Source organism: Mauremys mutica, chromosome 12 (genome assembly GCF_020497125.1).
Source record: "Mauremys mutica isolate MM-2020 ecotype Southern chromosome 12, ASM2049712v1, whole genome shotgun sequence".
NCBI lineage: Eukaryota > Metazoa > Chordata > Testudines > Geoemydidae > Mauremys > Mauremys mutica.
The window spans coordinates 42011629-42029967 of record NC_059083.1 but is presented as its reverse complement, the minus strand read 5'-3'; the positions used below and the strand labels follow the sequence as shown (position 1 = coordinate 42029967).

The following is an 18339-nucleotide window of genomic DNA, read 5'->3' as shown; positions in this document are numbered from 1 at the left end:
GGGGTAGGATCCAGCACCCGATGGTAAGCGAACACCTGGGATGGAGCCTGGCCAGGGGCTCTGCAGCTGCTCTGTGCCCATGAGAAATGTCACAGTTCTGCCCTGGAGTCACTGGATCCTCACGGAGCTGGGACAGGGCAGATGGGACAGATGCTGGAGATGCTGCTGGGGAGAAGGAGACAGGCTGTTCCCCATCTGGAAATGTCCATCTAGCCATCGTCTCTAGCTGTGGGTGTCCTCTGGGGCTCAGCCCCAGCCAGGGCTCCTGGATTCTGCCTCTGAGGATGCCTCAATGCAACTCCCTGTACAGGGGAAGGGAAGACCCAGAGTTCCAGCCCCAAGGCCATCAGAGCTGCCATGGGCCGAGACATCAGTGAAAGGGCTGAATATGGGGGAAAATGTGAGATTCCTGCAGAGGGAGACAACTCACACAGTCTGGGACACTTGGCCCCTCTCCTTCCCACAGCTCAAGAACCAATGAAATCCCCAGGCTGCTCAAGAAAATGGAATTTGCCAAAAATGTAAATAAAACTTCTTATTGGGTGGAGACCCCAACAAATAACTGAGCAATATTGAGAAAATAATTCAATGAGTAAAGGACTCCACTGACACCTGATTTTCCAGAAACTTAAGACACCCCACCTTCGCCATCCTGCAGAAACAGAAAGAATATGTTTCCTGTGGTGACAATCTAAGGAATAATCCCAGTGTGCATGTGACGAGGTGGTTCTGGCGGGACCCAACTGAGAGTGCCAATTCAGGACAAATCGCTCAAACAGGGCAGTCACAGCCCTCGGCTGGGGTTTTTCCACCTCTAAGGCAAACCAAACCAGCCAGACAAAGAGGACTTCAGTCTCACCCCACTGGCTAACCACAAGTCACACAAGCAATTTCCTTAGACACTCCAGTCTCCCAGTATCACCACCAGTGCACTCGTCCTGGGGATGAATGGTTATGAAAACCAACACCCCAATAAAAGAAAAAGGTTCTCTCGATCCCAAAGGACCAAGCCCCAGACCCAGGTCAATATACACATCAGATCTTACCCACAAATCACACTGTTGCCAATCCTTTAGAATCTAAAATCTAAAGGTTTATTTGTAAAGGGAAAAAGGTAGAGATGAGAGCTAGAATTGGTTAAATGGAATCAATTACATACAGTAATGGCAAAGTTCTTAGTTCAGGCTTGCAGCAGTGATGGCATAAACTGCAGGTTCAAATCAAGTCTCTGGAACATCCCCCGCTGGGATGGGTCATTCAGTCCTTTTGTGCAGAGCTTCAGTTTGTAGCAAAGTCCCTCCAGAGGTAAGAAGCAGGATTGAAGACAAGATGGAGATGATGATCAGCCTTATATAGGCTTTTCCAGGTGTAAGAACCTCTTTGTCCTTACTGTGGAAAATTACAGCAAAATGGAGTCTGGAGTCACATGGGCCAGTCCCTGCATACTTCGCTGAGTCACAAGGCATGTCTGCCTTCACTCCATGGGTCAATTGTGTAGCTGATGGTCCTTAATGGGCCATCAAGCAGGCTAAGCAGAGCTAACACCAACTTGTCTGGGATATCACCCAGAAGCACATCACCAACTTGAAATACAGACAGTATAGAGCCAATATACATAACTTCAACTAAAATGATACATACACACAGACAGCATAATCATAATCAGCAACCCATAACCTGGTCTTATACACCTTATATGACCCCCTTTACCTAAGATTTGGTGCCACTACAGGACCTTGGTTGCAACCCATGTTCTATATGGTCCCAAATTATATCAATAACATCACAGTGCAACAATGTGAACGGAGCCCCTGCCTGAAAACAGGGATCAGCAAATCCAGTTAAACCTTTCGGCTCAGTAAAAGTCTCCTCATGACAGAGAGACAGGAAGGGTCAGAGATTAATACAATACAGTAATACTAATAAAGTTACTCTCCTGGTGCCTGTGTTGTCCCGAGCGACTGAGCACACATGTAAGTAGTGGTGCCACTTGACTCCCTTGGGAGTCGGGCAACAGTTGTTATCCCAATTGTAGAGATGGGAGGAACGGACATAGGAAGAGGTGGGGAAGTGGCTGGCACTAGTCTATGTGGCGTTTCAGATGAAATATCAGAGAGATCTTGGCCTTGTACCTTTTCCCGCACACGAAACATTCATAGGGGCACTCGCCCGTGTGCGTTCGCTGATGTCTAATGAGGTTAGATTTATGACTGAAGCTTTTCCTGCAGTCAGGGCAGTTATAGGGTCTCTCTCCCGTGTGGATTCTCCGGTGGACAATGAGGTTAGGGCTCTGGCTGAAGCTTTTCCCACAGTCAGGGCAGCTATAGGGTTTCTCACCCGTGTGAACTCTCTGATGTACAATAAGGTCAGAGGAGTAAGAGAAGCTTTCTCCACAATCGGGGCATCCATAGGGTCTCTCGCCTGTGTGAATCCTCCGATGTCTAGTCACACATGAGCGCTGAGTGAAGGTTTCTCCACAGTCCGGGCATTTATGGCATTTCTCTCCTGTGTGGACTCTCTGATGTGCAAGAAGGCCTGAGCTGTCCCTGAAGCTTTTCCTGCAGTCAGTGCACTTATAGGGTTTCTCTCCTGTGTGGGTTCGCCGATGTCTAACAAGGTTGGAGTGGTCATTGAATTGTTTCCCACACTCAGGGCAGTTATAGGGGGTCTCTCCTGTGTGAGATCTCTGATGTCTAATAAGGTGGGATTTACAATTGAAGCTTTTTCTGCACTCAAGGCAGTTGTAGGGTCTGTCGCCTGTGTGGACCCTCTGGTGTCTTATAAGGTTTGAACTGCACTTGAAGCTTCTCCCGCACTCAGCACATTCGAACCACTTCTCCTTAGGGCAGGTTCTCGGCTGGGTCGTGGCCTCATTACAATCCTCCAAACCTCCCCCGCTGTGAGTGGATTCACCCAGTGTCTTCCCTGGTGGGTTTCCCTGCTGCTCCTCTGGCCTGCACTGAGTTTCTTGGGCTTCTCCCTGCCCAGAAAACTGGGAATCATCCCCTTCACACTTTCCCACCAATGTCCCCTTTGCTTCCATTTGCTCAGGACTTTCCAGACAAGGATTCTCTTTGTTCCTTTCACTCAAGATTTCATCACCTGCTGGGACAGAGAGAGAATCCGGCAGGAGTCATTCCCTGTGGTGAGGCAAAAGGGAAGGTGAGAAAAGGGGAACAGGAAAATGGTGAAACAAGCCAAAATAATATCTGGGAAGACTGACAAATCAGGAGCTGAATCCCCCCCCCCCCAATCCTTCCCTGGAAGAAAGAGAGGATACGATCCCTGCTGGGTACAATCCTGACCTGGGGACAATGAGTTAGAACTGGAGGAGCTCAAGGGGCCTGGGTGGGAATCCCAGCACTTTAAGTCAATGAGGGATGGTTTCCACATCCGTTTAACCAATCTCTCACCTCTGGGGATGTTTCTCTGGATCTCTCTAGCCTGGAACCCCTGGAGATCAGGGACCCACGGCTCTTCCCCTCGGTTCAGCTGGGAGATCATGCTGGGCTTGGGAATTGGAAAACCTGCTCTGGGAAAAGAAACAAAATGAGATCAGAGTTTCCGTTGTTCTGAGACAGCTGTTTCCAGATGTACTGGGTGGGTGGATGCCCTTGTATACAACAAAGGGATGGAAAGTGTTCCTGGAGACCCTTTGGGGAGGGCACAAGGGGATTCAGGGATCTCTACACACTGCGGGATTTTATGACTCTGGCACAGCATCACTGTGCAACCTCTTTACACCTTCCTAACCCTGCTGAGCCTATGGAGCTGATCCCTCTGAAATCTAAGGGATCAGAGAAGAACCCTGAGCAGATGCCGACATGGGCACTTCCAAGATGCCCAGTTTCTAAGGTCAAGGGCACAGGAATCCTTACCCAGTGAGGTCACGTTCCTGTAATTCTCCTGCATGACGTCCCTGTACAGGGCTCTCTGACCCAGGTCCAACAGCGCCCATTCCCCCTCGGTGAAATACACAGCCACCTCTTTGAAGGTCAGGGCATCTATCAACAACAAGAGTCGCCCGCTCAGAACCTGCTGCCCCAGCCACAGCCCCCCAGGCACAGTCACAGAAAGATCTGGGAACATCCCTCTCAGCCGGAGAGCAGGAACATTCCTGCGGGAGAAGAACCTGGTTGGCTCAGCCATGATGGGCTCTGGCTTAACCTTAACTTTTCCTTCTCTCTGCTAATCTCCAGGCTTCCCTGTGCTGGGAATAAAGCAGACTAATAAACTCTGCTCTGTTTGGAAAAGGCTGCCGGGTGTCACTGTTAATCCTGGGCCCTGCAGAGCAGGCAGGTCTCTGACCAGGAGTCTGGCTCAGTTGGACCCATTGGGCAGAGCTCACGGTGTGAAGCACCAGGGCTGGAGCCCAGACGCTCGGTCTTGGAGGCAGTGAGGCCATGTGGCCTCCCCTTGCACAAGAGTGGGACCCCTGGGAGGGTAAGGCCCACTGAAGGGGAACCCCCAAGGCACTGTTAAAAAGCTGGGGGTGGGGGCAGCACCGATCCTGTGGATCTGCAACAGCAGCTAGGATGCATACCAAGGAGGGTGAAGGAGGATATGGGGGTGGAAGTAGGAGGTAGGCCAAAGACTGGACAGGGGTTGCACAGGGTGTGGGAGGAGACAAAGGGGGCACAGAGGGATGTGCTTGTTAGGGCATGGGAGCAGATGAGGGTTGGATGCATGGGGGATGGGGAGGCAGATGGAGGAAGGCGCACAGGGATTTGGGTGTTGAGGAGACTGTCGGGAGGTAGCTGGAAGGGTTCCCAGGACATGAGACGGGATCGGCAGGAGACAGGGGATATGGGAGGCAGAATGAAGAGGGCGCAGGGGGATGTATTTGTGGGGGGGGGGGGAGATGGGAAACAGACTGAGGAGGGTGCTGGGGAGGTGGGGTTCAGAGACACACCGGGGAGGAGACAGGCCCAGACTGAGCAGGGGGTGGTCAGATATTTTATAGCTTAAAAACTGGTGCTACTCAGGCCCAACTTCTGACATTAAAGCAGGAATTTCATTTACTGGTCTCCTCCCCTGCATGTCCTGCTCCCTCTCCTTCCCACCACACATTCAGGCAAAGCCCCCTGCCAACCGCACAACCCCCTGACAATCCCCTACCTGAGCCGGATCCACTGCCGCCATTCCCCTTGTTACTCTGCAGCCTGTCAGGGTGCAAAGGGCAGGGGAGAGGTTTCCTGGCCTCTGTCCTGCTGGGAAAATTCATGTAAATTGCCCTGTGTTCTGGGATCATCCTCTGAATTTACTCCCACAATTATTTCCCATGCATTCCCCTCCCCCCCCCCCAGCTGAATGTGCAGATGGCAGCTGTGTGCACATGAAAGCCTCCCAGCGGAGTCCCACATTGTGGGGGGGGGGGCAGGGGGCACTGTTGTCCCTGAATTTTTGGGGGTGTCTGTTTTCTATGGGAAGCCACTAAACCAACCCTCCTGCCCCTCCCCCTCCCTCTCTTTAGCTCTTCCTCTTTGGGACTTTCAAAGGGCTTCACCCACATTCACCCCTCAGCCCCTGTGCGGTGGGTCAGGCTCGGAGCCCTGCCCTAGGGGCGGAGACAGCCGAGCCGGATCACCCTGCGCCCGTAGCCGGAGCTGTCACCCAGCGAGCTCCCAGCGCTTTATGCCCGGCCCCAGCCCTTCCCCCGGGTCTCTCCCCACCTGCAGGCTCCGGCTCAGGGGCTGGTGGCGGCAGAGCCCGGGGCTGCCCCAGGGGCTGGTTCCAGCCCCCGCAGAGAGTCCCCCCGGCTGGGTACAGAGGGGCGCTAGGGAAGGGCTCTCCCCGCACACACTCCGCTGGGGAGCAGCAGCGGCTCAGCCCGGGCTCCCGGCTCACTACGGAGGAAGCACTGGCAGCACGAGCTGCAAATCTGTCTGACCCAGGAAGCTCAACCCCTGGGATCCTGAGCAGAGCCAGCGTTAGCAGCCGCCGCTCCCTCAGCCACAAACAGAGCTCCGCCCCCGCCCGCCAGGAATGAAGGATCTGCATTAAAATCCACATTCTGATGAAAGAACTAGAAGGCCAGGAAATCAGCAGGGCGCAGGTTCAATGGATTAACGGCTGGATAGTTGATAGGTCTCAAAACTGTACCACGGATTCAGCATTAAGTGGTTGAGTTTCCAGGGCCCCCCGCAGGGACTGGTTCTTGGCCCTTCCCTATTTAACGTTTTTATCAATGAGCTGGGAGGATAAAGTTTGCAGAGGACACAAGATTGGGGGAGTGGCAAGTATGGAAAGGGCAGGCCGCTGATTCAGAGCAATCTGGATCGCTTGGTGAGCTGGGCACAAGGAATCTGTGTTACAATACTGCAAAATGTCAATGTAGACATCTAGGAACACAGAATGTCAGCTGTACTTATTGTCCAGGGAGACAGTGTGGTGGATAAACAGCTGAACATAAGGCAATGCAATCCTGGGCTGCATTCTCGAGTAGGAACAGAGAGGTTATTTTACCTCTGGATCTGGCACTGCTAGAATATTGTGTCTAGTTCTGGTGTCCACAATTAAAGAAGGATGCAGATCTGTTAGAGAGAGTTTATTGGAGAGTCTTGAGACTGATTAAAGGATTAGAAACCATGCCTTAGAATGCTACACTCAAACAGCTGAGTCGATTTAGCTTATGGAAATGTTAAAGGGTGACTTGATAAGGGTCTATAAGATCTACATGGGGAATGAATATTTAATAAGAGGCTCTCCAGCCTCTTATTAAATAAATAATAAATGTAAATAATGTGTACATTTTTAATAGTGAGAGTAACTCACCATTGGAACAATTTACCAGGTGTCGGAGACAGAGTGCATTCTCTATCACTGACCACTTTTAAAACAAATTGGATTTTTTTCCCTAAAAGATCTGCTCTAGAAGAGCTGCTCTGGCCTGTGTTATACAGGGAGTCAGACTAGATGATCACAGTGGCTCCTTGGAGCCTTGGAATCTATTAATTGACTTTAGGATTAAATGGAAAGCTGAGACAGAGAGAGAGATCGAGAGCGGCAAGACTGGAGGAAGAATAGTGCGGAGGCAGAAAGAAACGCGCAAGGGAAGAGGAGACAGAGACAGAGGTGGAGTCTTCACTGGTGTGGTGGTGATGGCTGAGATTGACGGGCAAAGCATGACATCCCTGGAGCAGAGTGGAACCTGACAATCATCCCCCTCCTCCAAGAATCCCTTAGTCGGGCCCCCTGTCCTCCCAAAGTCTCTTCTGAAGGGCCTCGAAAGAGAGGTGACGGGCAGAATAGCCCAGCCTCTCATTACTGTGTCCACCAATCATAGGTGCTGGAACTAGGGGTGCTGAGGGTGCTGCCACACCCCCTGGCTTGAAGTGGGTTCCATATATACAGGGTTTACAATTTGGTTCAATGACTCTCAGCACCCCCACTGTACAAATTGTTCCAGCGCCCCTGCCACCAATTAGGCCTAGTTCTCAACATGCCAAGTTTGGTCAACTAACTTCCGGTCCCGTGCTTTCTTTGTTTCCCTGGCATGGTCTCAACACCATCCTGGAGCTCCATCAGTAAACCTTTCTGTTTAGACTAACGTAGGGGGTTTTGTTGTTACTATTTTTTTACTTTTGCTGATTTTATAAACAGTTTTATCTACCGGGCTGATTCGGACCTGTGTTACCTTCTGCCATTAACGTTTGTTGTGATGGGTGACTGGGCCACTTTACAACCTTTCATCTACTCTCTCATAGTTAGGCTCACAATGGGGGTAGGCCTACTATTCCCCAACTATCTCTACCAGCACCAGAGTGCTGATGGTCTCCATGGTCAGGAGACATCCTTGTGTACCTCTACTGACACAGCCTAGATCAGTGGTCCCCAACCTTTTTGTGGCCAGTAGCACATTCATGTTTTCAGAAGAGTGTGGCGGGTGCCAACAATTTGTCAAGGCTTATTTTGCATTTGTACATTAAATAATATGAAAATCATATTTAATATTACATAATATATGAATCCATAAGATAAAAAAGGTAATTGTACATGTAAAAGGTATTAATTAAATTATTCGTCAATTACTCTTTCACCTTACCATGTGAATTTGCTCTTTTTTATCTACCTATAAGAAAAATTAAGGAGTTTTTACAAAATAAATATAATAAACAGTTTTCATCTTATTTATTTTTAAAAAGTAAAACATTGTTGAACTGCTGGTCCAAATATATTTATTATTCTTACTTTAACATAGATAGCCAGTTATGGTTAATTAAAAATATTCTTTGTATTGTTACTTGTATCTGAATTTCAATAAACAAACAAACAAACAAGTATGAAAAAAGTTAAACACAAGTTAATCATACGTGCTCATCAGCACTTAATAGAAAACAGGTATAATTAATTCACGTGGTTATTCTAATAAAGTCACTGTGATTTTTGGCACTGCATTTCTTCAGCCAATTTTTCATAGTTGGGAGAGTAGGATGATATTCCCGTTCATAAGCAATCATCAAGATGGGCATCTGTAAGATGAGATCTGTATTTTGATTTTATGATGTTCATTGTTGAAAACAGAACTTCGCACAGATAAGTGGAACCGAAATAAGATTTTATTTTGTATGCTACATTTTTTAAGGTAGGAAGCTTCTTTCGTTCAACCAGATTCCAGAAGTTTTCATCTGTTGCACAGGATTTTAGTACAATATAATTTTGAAGGTCCAAAATCTCCAGTTCCATGTCTTCTGTTCTTACTGGAATGAGACTCGCAATTGATGTAGCCATTTCTGTTACCTCTATTTGGCAAGTAAAAGGATTCACAAGAAAGGAAACTACAGGTTCAATGATGGTGAACTGTTGAAATCTCTTTTAAAATTGTTCCAGAAGTGTTTGAATGTGGTTAACAAATGGTGATGGGTTAAAATCACTGTCACATACCATTTTCTTCACACTTGGGAAATGTTCAAGAGACTTTGTCTTCATATGTGACATCCACAAGATCAGTTTTGCTTTGAATGATTTTACAGAACCTATCATTTGAGCCACATGTTTGTCTTTTCCCTGGAGCTCAAGATTTAAAATGTTCAATTTGTCAGTGATGTCGGCAAGAAAAGCCAAGTCCCATTAACCAGCTGGAGTCTTCTAGTTGCTCAAAGTTCTGATTTGTGGACTTCAGAAATTCTTTGATCTCTTCTATTAGGCTTAAAAATGTGCAAGAACTTTACCTTTGCTCAGTCATCGTACTTCTACAAGAAGGATGTGGATAAATTGGAGAGAGTCCAGTGGAGGGCAACAAAAATGATTAGGGGGCTGGAGCACATGACTTATGAGGAGAGGCTGAGGGAACTGGGATTGTTTAGTCTGCAGAAGAGAAGAATGAGGGGGGATTTGATAGCTGCTTTCAACTACCTGAAAGGGGGTTCCAAAGAGGATGGATCTAGACTGTTCTCAGTGGTAGAAGATGACAGAACAAGGAGTAATGGTCTCAAGTTGCAGAGGGGGAGGTTTAGGTTGGATATTAGGAAAAACTTTTTCACTAGTAGGGTGGTGAAGAACTGGAATGGGTTACCTAGGGAGGTGGTGGAATCTCCTTCCTTAGAGGTTTTTAAGGTCAGGCTTGACAAAGCCCTGGCTGGGATGATTTAGTTGGGTTTGGTCCTGCTTTGAGCAGGGGGTTGGACTAGATGACCTCCTGAGGTCCCTTCCAACCCTGAGATTCTATGATTCTCTGTGCAAGATAAGATCAGATTGTTTATCATCAACATCTTCCAACAGGGCCTTAAAAAGTCAGTGTTGCAAAGGTTTCACTCGAATAGAGTTCATTATTTTAATAACAACATTCACGACGTGTTGAAAAGAGAGAACTTTGAGGCACAAAGCTTCTTGGTGGATAATGCAATGATAAGACATAAAGTTCGGAAAGGATTCATTCTTCTTACAGAGTGCAATGAATCCATTGGTGCTGCCCATCATTGCTGGTGCCCCATCAGAGGTGATCGCAGATAGCTTGTGTAGTGGCATACTAATTGATGTTGCATATGATTTGAATAAATTATAGATGTCCTCACCCTTTGTCCGCCCTTTCATAGGCAATACTTTTAGTAACTCTTCTTTTACGGTAAAGTCACTAAATACCATCCTCACCATAACTGCCAACTGCACTGTATCTGATATGTCTGTCGACTCATCGAATTGCAGTGAAAAACAGTCACATATTTCCAAGTCATCCTTTAGCTGAGTTTGCATGTCGCTTGCAATTGCATGTATCCTCCTCATAACTGTGTTGTCTGATAACTGCAAGCCTTGTATTGCTGACAAAATCTCACCCTTGTTAGGAAAGCCTTGAAACAGGCAATCAGCACCTGTCAAAAATGCTTCCTTCAGCAATTCTCACCATCTTGAAAGGATTTTTTCTTCTTTGCGAGCAGATAAGCAATTTTAAAGGAAGCAATAGTAGCACTTTTAGACTTTACCACTTGTCTAGTGAAAACAGATTGCTGGGCAGATAGGTATGATTTGAGTTGATTAATTTTCTTCTTTCTCAACTCAGATTTAAGTGGATGGCTAATGTCAAAAGAGGCGTGATTAGTTTGAAAATGGCGTTTGACGTGTTTTTTTGGCACTGCAACCCCCTGCCCCCCCGCCCCGCACAATAAGCAAACACATTTCTCTTTATTTTCAATAAAACAATAGGATTCTTCCCACTCTGGGTTGAAATAATACATATGTTGTCTCTTATTTGAACCATTCATTTTGGAGCAAAATGTTAAAAAAATAATAAATTGCAAAGCACAAGAAAACAGCAGTATCAGTGCAGGAAGAATACTCACATACAGGGCCAGCTCCAGGCACCAGTGGAGCAAGCAGGTGTCTGTGTCAGCACATGCTATGGGGCAACATTCGGTCCATTCTGCAAAGGCGGAGCGTGTTTGTTTTTTGGGGTTTTTTTGGTGGCAGTTCTGAGCAGTGCAGTGAGAAGCCTGAGAGAAGCTGCGAGGACACAGAACACCGGCACCTGCAGCTTGCAATCCTGAAGTACTCTGCCCCCAGCAGGCGGGGGGCCCTGGCTTCTCTCCCCTGCTGAGCACTAGGTGGGCGTACATAAATGCCCTGGCAGCAGAGGTGAAAGTAAGCCAGTATGGGCCGGTACAGAGGGCCAGTAAGAAAAGGAGACTGGCTGAGGGAGGGAGAAGCCTTCCCCCTGCATAAGAATAGTTTAAACTCAGCTGTTCCCTGAGTGGTTCAGCCCTCGGGGTTAGGAGTGATTTCTGGCATCCTTGTTAATTTCACTCACAGTACCTGTGGGGAGGGAGGAGGGTGTGTTTGACCATGGCAGGGGAAGTCCTTATCTGCCCCCCGGGATGAGGGGATCTTGTCTCCAATACTAATATACACAACAAATACAAGCAATTGGCTGCACAGCTTAAATCTAGAGCTAATAAAAGCAGGTGGAAGGGGAAAACTCACTGTCACATTGATTTCTCTTCTCAGTGAGGAGAGGAGTTATCTTACATGCCTATACACAAATGCAAGAAGCCTGGGGAACAAGCAGGGAGAACTAGAAGTCCTGGCACAGTCAAGGAATTATGATGTAATTGGAATAACAGAGACTTGGTGGGATAACTCACATGATTGGAGTACTGTCATGGATGGATATAAACTGTTCAGGAAGGATAGGCAGGGCAGAAAAGGTGGAGGAGTTGCGTTGCATGTAAGAGAGCAGTATGACTGCTCAGAGCTCCAGTATGAAACTGCAGAAAAACCTGAGAGTCTCTGGACTAAATTTAGAAGTATGAACAACAAGGGTGATGTCGTGGTGGGAGTCTGCTACAGACCACCAGACCAGGGGGATGAGGTGGACGAGGCTTTCTTCCAGCAACTAACAGAAGTTGCTAGATCGCAGGCCCTGGTTCTCATGGGTGACTTTAATCACCCCGATATCTGCTGAGAGAGCAATACAGCAGTGCACAGACAATCCAGGAAGTTTCTGGAAAGTATAGGGGACAATTTCCTGGTGCAAGTGCTGGAGGAACCAACTAGGGGAAAAGCTCTTCTTGACCTGCTGCTCACAAACAGGGAAGAAATAGTAGAGGAAGCAATAGTGGATAGGAACCTGGGAGGCAGTGACCATGAGATGGTCGAGTTCAGGATCCTGATACAAGGAAGAAAGGAGAGCAGTAGAACAGAGACCCTGGACTTCAGAAAAGCAGACTTCGACTCCCTCAGGGAACTGATGGGCAAGGTCCCCTGGGAGAATAACATGATGGGGAAAGGAGTCGAGGAAAGGTGGCTGTATTTTAAAGAATCCTTATTGAGGTTGCAGGAACAAACCATCCCGATGTGTAGGAAGAAAAGTAAATATGGCAGGCGACTAGCTTGGCTTAACAGTGAAATCCTTGCTTGTCTTAAACACAAAAAAACAGCTTACAAGAAGTGGAAGATTGGACAAATAACCAGGGAGGAGTATAAAAGTATTGCTCAGGCATGCAGGAGTGAAATTAGGAAGGCCAAATCACACTTGGAGTGCAGCTAGCCGGAGATGTTAGGAGAAACAAGAAGGGTTTCTCCAGGTATGTTAGCAACAAGAAGAAAGTCAAGGAAAGTGTGGGCCCCTTGCTGAATGAGGGAGGGAACCTAGTGACAGAGGATGTGGAGAAAGCTAGTGTACACAATGCTTTTTTTGCCTCTGTCTTCACAGACAAGGTCAGCTCCCAGACAGCTGCACTCTGCAGCACGGTATGGGGAGGAGGTGACCAGCTCTCTGTGGAGAAAGAAGTAGTTCGGGACTATTTAGAAAAGCTGGACGAGCACAAGTTCATGGGGCCGGATGCGCTGCATCTGAGGGTGCTAAAGGAGTTGTCCGATGAGATTGCAGAGCCATTGGCCATTATCTTTGAAAAATCATGGCGATCGGGGGAGGTCCCGGATGACTGGAAAAAAGCTAATATAGTGCCCATCTTTAAAAAAGGGAAGAAGGAAGATCCAGGGAACTACAGGCCAGTCAATCTCACCTCAGTCCCTGGAAAAATCATGGAACAGGTCCTCAAGGAATCAATTCTGAACCACTTAAAAAAGGGGAAAGTGATCAGGAACAGTCAGCATGGATTCACAAAGGGCAAGTCATGCCTGACTAACCTAATTGCCTTCTATGATGAGATAACCGGCTCTGTGGATGAGGGGAAAGCAGTGGATGTGCTATTTCTGGACTTTAGCAAAGCTTTTGATACAGTCTCCCACAGTATTCTTGCCAGCAAGTTAAAGAAGTCTGGGCTGGATGAATGGACGGTAAGGTGGATAGAAAACTGGCTAGATGGTCGGGCTCAACGGGTAGTGATCAATGGTTCCATGTCTAGTTGGCAGCTGGTATCAAGTGGAGTGCCCCGAGGATCGGTGCTGGGGCCGGTTTTGTTCAATATCATAGAATCATAGAATCTCAGGGTTGGAAGGGACCTCAGGACGTCATCTAGTCCAACCCCCTGCTCAAAGCAGGACCAAACCCAACTAAATCATCCCAGCCAGGGCTTTGTCAAGCCTGACCTTAAAAACCTCTAAGGAAGGAGATTCCACTACCTCCCTAGGTAACCCATTCCAGTTCTTCACCACCCTACTAGTGAAAAAGTTTTTCCTAATATCCAGCCTAAACCTCCCCCTCTGCAACTTGAGACCATTACTTCTTGTTCTGTCATCTTCTACCACTGAGAACAGTCTAGATCCATCCTCTTTGGAACCCCCTTTCAGGTAGTTGAAAGCTGCTATCAAATCCCCCCTCATTCTTCTCTTCTGCAGACTAAACAATCCCAGTTCCCTCAGCCTCTCCTCATAAGTCATGTGCTCCAGCCCCCTAATCATTTTTGTTGCCCTCCGCTGGACTCTCTCCAATTTATCCACATCCTTCTTGTAGTGTGGGGCCCCAAACTGGACACAGTACTCCAAATGAGGCCTCACCAGTGCTGAGTAGAGGGGAATGATCACATCCCTCGATCTGCTGGAAATGCCCCTACTTATACAACCCAAAATGCCATTAGCCTTCTTGGCAACAAGGGCACACTGTTGACTCATATTCAGCTTTTCGTCCACCGTAACCCCTAGGTCCTTTTCTGCAGAACTGCTGCCCAGCCATTCGGTCCCTAGTCTGTAGCAGTGCATGGGATTCTTCCGTCCTAAGTGCAGGACTCTGCACTTGTCCTTGTTGAACCTCATCATATTTCTTTTGGCCCAATCCTCTAATTTGTCTAGGTCCCTCTGTATCCTAGCTCTACCCTCCAGCGTATCAACCACTCCTCCCAGTTTAGTGTCATCTGCAAACTTGCTAAGGGTGCAGTCCACACCATCCTCCAGATCGTTAATGAAGATATTGAATAAAACCGGCCCCAGCACCGACCCTTGGGGCACTCCACTTGATACCGGCTGCCAACTAGACATGGAACCATTGATCACTACCCGTTGAGCCCGACCATCTAGCCAGTTTTCTATCCACCTTACTGTTCATTCATCCAGCCCATACTTCTTTAACTTGCTGGCAAGAATACTGTGGGAGACTGTATCAAAAGCTTTGCTAAAGTCCAGAAATAGCACATCCACTGCTTTCCCCTCATCCACAGAGCCGGTTATCTCGTCATAGGAGGCAATTAGGTTAGTCAGGCATGACTTGCCCTTGGTTAATCCATGCTGACTGTTCCTGATCAGTTTCCCTTCCTTTAAGTGGGTCAGGATTGATTCCTTGAGGACCTGTTCCATGATTTTTCCAGGGACTGAGGTGAGACTGACTGGCCTGTAGTTCCCTGGATCTTCCTTCTTCCCCTTTTTAAAGATGGGCACTACATTAGCTTTTTTCCAGTCATCCGGGACCTCCCCCGATCGCCATGATTTTTCAAAGATAATGGCCAATGGCTCTGCAATCTCATCGGCCAACTCCTTTAGCACCCTCGGATGCAGCGCATCCGGCCCCATGGACTTGTGCTCGTCCAGCTTTCCTAAATAGCCCCGAACTAATTCTTTCTCCACAGAGAGCTGGTCACCTCCTCCCCATACCGTGCTGCAGAGTGCAGCTGTCTGGGAGCTGACCTTGTCTGTGAAGACAGAGGCAAAAAAAGCATTGAGTACACTAGCTTTCTCCACATCCTCTGTCACTAGGTTCCCTCCCACATTCAGCAAGGGGCCCACACTTTCCTTGACTTTCTTCCTGTTGCTAACATACCTAAAGAAACCCTTCTTGTTACTCCTAGCATCTCCGGCTAGCTGCAACTCCAAGTGTGATTTGGCCTTCCTAATTTCACTCCTGCATGCCTGAACAATACTTTTATACACCTCCCTGGTTATTTGTCCAATCTTCCACTTCTTGTAAGCTGTTCTTTTGTGTTTAAGACGAGCAAGGATTTCACTGTTAAGCCAAGCTGGTCGCCTGCCATATTTACTTTTCTTCCTACACATCGGGATGGTTTGTTCCTGCAACCTCAATAAGGTTATCTTCATTAACGATCTGGAGGATGGTGTGGACTGCACCCTTAGCAAGTTTGCAGATGACACTAAACTGGGAGGAGTGGTTGATACGCTGGAGGGTAGGGATAGGATACAGAGGGACCTAGACAAATTAGAGGATTGGGCCAAAAGAAATATGATGAGGTTCAACAAGGACAAGTGCAGAGTCCTGCATTTAGGACGGAAGAATCCCATGCACTGCTATAGACTAGGGACCGAATGGCTGGGCAGCAGTTCTGCAGAAAGGGACCTAGGGGTTACGGTGGATAAAAAGCTGAATATGAGTCAACAGTGTGCCCTTGTTGCCAAGAAGGCTAATGGCATTTTGGGTTGTATAAGTAGGGGCATTTCCAGCAGATCGAGGGATGTGATCATTCCTCTCTATTCAGCACTGGTGAGGCCTCATTTGGAATACTGTGTCCAGTTTTGGGCCCCACACTACAAGAAGGATGTGGATAAATTGGAGAGAGTCCAGCGGAGGGCCACAAAAATGATTAGGGGTCTGGAGCACATGACTTATGAGGAGAGGCTGAGGGAATTGGGATTGTTTAGCCTGCAGAAGAGAAGAATGAGGGGGGATTTGATAGCTACTTTCAACTACCTGAAAGGGGGTTCCAAAGAGGATGGATCTAGACTGTTCTCAGTGGTAGATGACGACAGAACAAGGAATAATGGTCACAAGTTGCAGAGGGGGAGGTTTAGGTTGGACATTAGGAAACACTTTTTCACTAGTAGGGTGGTGAAGCACTGGAATGGGTTACCTAGGGAGGTGGTGGAATCTCCTTCCTTAGAGGTTTTTAAGGTCAGGCTTGACAAAGCCCTGGCTGGGATGATTTAGTTGGGTTTGGTCCTGCTTTGACCAGGGGGTTGGACTAGATGACCTCCTGAGGTCCCTTCCAACCCTGAGATTCTATGATTCTATGATTCCTCCAGCTAGGCTGCAGACAAGGCTCTGCATTCCTTTCCCCCTCCCAGCAGGGTTCTCCTCTAGGCTCTAGCTTGCAGTAGGGAGACTGGGTGAAATGCCTGCTGCTGCTGCCTGCATAGGAACAGTTTAAACTCAGCTGTTCCCTGCGCAGTTCAGCTCAGGGTTAGAAGCCGTTTCTGGCATCCTTGTTAATTTCACTTCCAGTTGTTGTTGGGTGGCAAGGTGGGGAGGGTGTGCGTGACCATGGCAGGGGCAGTTCTTTTCAAAATCAGGAACCATTTTCAAGTTCAAATCTATCCCATTCCTTCCCCAGCAGAGGATCATGGTTGTGATGTCCAAACTGCTTGGAGATCCTCTTTGAAATGTTACTGAACCGTGCAGGGAACAGCTGAGTTTAAACTGTTCTTATGCAGGAGGCAGGCTTCTCCCTCCCTTAGCCAGTCTCCCTGCTGCAAGCTAGAGGGTAGCCCCTGCAGCTGCTGCTCAATGCCAGGCAGGGAGAAAGCACAGAGCCTAGTGTCCGCAGCCTGGCTGGAGGAGGAGGGAAGACACGGAGAAAAATGTGATAGTGAGTTTTCACTTTTTCAGACTTATTCCAATAGTAAAGTTTTATGACAGACAGTACTGGTAGTAGTAATAGTAGCCTTTATTTTCTCTATCCATGTCATGCAATGGGAGGGATCCATGAAGTATGTAGGAGAGGTGGGTTGCTTGTGATTGGACCATATGGGTAAGAAATGTAAATTACTTTCACCCCTGCCCAAACCCCAAGGCTCCCAGCCGCCTCTGCAGCTGGTAGCTCTAGGGGTGATTTAAAGGGCCTGGCTCCTAGCTTCAGCTGAATCCCCGAGCCCTTTACATCCTGATTTAAAAGCCCTGGGATTTAAAGGCCCCACCTCTTCTTATAGAGGCCACGCCTCTTCCCATTGAGGCCCCTCCCCCTCTGCAGGACTCTGGAGTACCGGCAAGTCCTTTAAGTTACTTTCACCCCTGCCCAGCGGGCGCCATGGCACCCGCGGGCACCGTGTTGGGGACCACTGACTTAGACTAACCACTTTGTTTCAGACCCCAAGTCCTCAGTCCTGTTTCTATGACCTCTTTCCAAACTCATGCAAACCTGTCCAACATTCACTCCCACCTTTCAGCTGACACCGGTGATGCTGGGCTCTGACTGGCTAAGTCTTTACCCATCCACCCCCTTCTGGAGGCAGGTCAGCTTCCTGGGGTTCCTCTGTTTTAGACTGTGCTCCTGTCATCTAATAAACCTTCTGTTTTACTGGCTGGCTGAGAGTCATGGTGAATTGCAGGAAGTGGGGGGTGCAGGGCCCTGACTCCCCGACACTCCGTGACAGGGTGTTAGCTCCCTAACACCATCAGTCTGTCAGCCACACAGGCCCTCTTCTCTGGGTGAGGCCAGCCCCGTCTTTGCCTTGCAGCTTAACAAGAGGTGCACCCCTGACCTTGAGTCCCTTTGAATCATTCCCTGTGATAGCCAGCCCCTAACACTGGCTACTCACAGAAATCCCAGATCCTCAGCCCCCAAAGGAGCCGGGTACCCCAGTTTAACTTTAAACCACACAGCTTGTGAATGCTTGTAATGAAACAAAAGTAGGTTTATTTTAAAAGGAGACTTACCTAGAAACAAGAGTGAGCAATAGAAACAAATGGTTACAATACACAACAAAATCATAAACCATGAACCTGGCTCAACATTTATTACTTGTTACCTCTCCTAGCTAATAATGAAGTAAGTTTTCTGCCAAAAGTTCAGGCTGTTGCAGAGCTGGCTGGCTTCACAGGTACCAGGAACTAAAACGTTGATAAAAACACCCTCATTCCACAAGCTGTTTCCTCACTGAATGAATCTGGAGTGCCTTTCCTCACTCTGTATCATACTGGGCCAGTCTTTGTTCAGAGGCAGGGTGATTCCATCTGTTGTGAGATTCCTTTTTTATCTCCAAGTGTCTTAGATAGTTTACAGTTGTCTC

General features: G+C 47.9%; 2 protein-coding genes across 10 annotated transcripts in view; one reads left to right on the top strand and one right to left on the bottom strand.

The window, feature by feature from the left end:
- Positions 1-18339, top strand: part of LOC123345053 (zinc finger protein 883-like) — a 902586-nt gene that overhangs the window by 29774 nt on the left and 854473 nt on the right. The window lies entirely within an intron of this gene.
- On the bottom strand, positions 1666-6354 carry LOC123345069 (zinc finger protein 525-like). 9 transcript variants are annotated; one of them, XM_044981703.1, is made up of 5 exons: positions 5673-5935; positions 5119-5207; positions 3879-4004; positions 3414-3532; positions 1666-3140 (listed from the first exon to the last, which is right to left on the bottom strand). In XM_044981703.1, the coding sequence occupies exon 5, from the start codon at positions 3041-3043 to the stop codon at positions 2081-2083; it is 963 nt and encodes a 320-aa protein (XP_044837638.1). In that variant the 5' UTR covers positions 3044-3140; positions 3414-3532; positions 3879-4004; positions 5119-5207; positions 5673-5935; the 3' UTR covers positions 1666-2080. The 9 variants fall into 9 exon arrangements, with proteins under 9 accessions (XP_044837638.1, XP_044837640.1, XP_044837646.1 ...); XM_044981705.1 differs by having other exon boundaries at positions 3414-3527; XM_044981711.1 differs by lacking the exon at positions 3414-3532 and having other exon boundaries at positions 5673-5937.

What these genes read in the sequence shown, in the direction of transcription:
- LOC123345069 (XM_044981711.1), bottom strand. Translation starts at nt 3,043, where the DNA reads ATGGAAGCAAAGGGGACATTGGTGGGAAAGTGTGAAGGGGATGATTCC.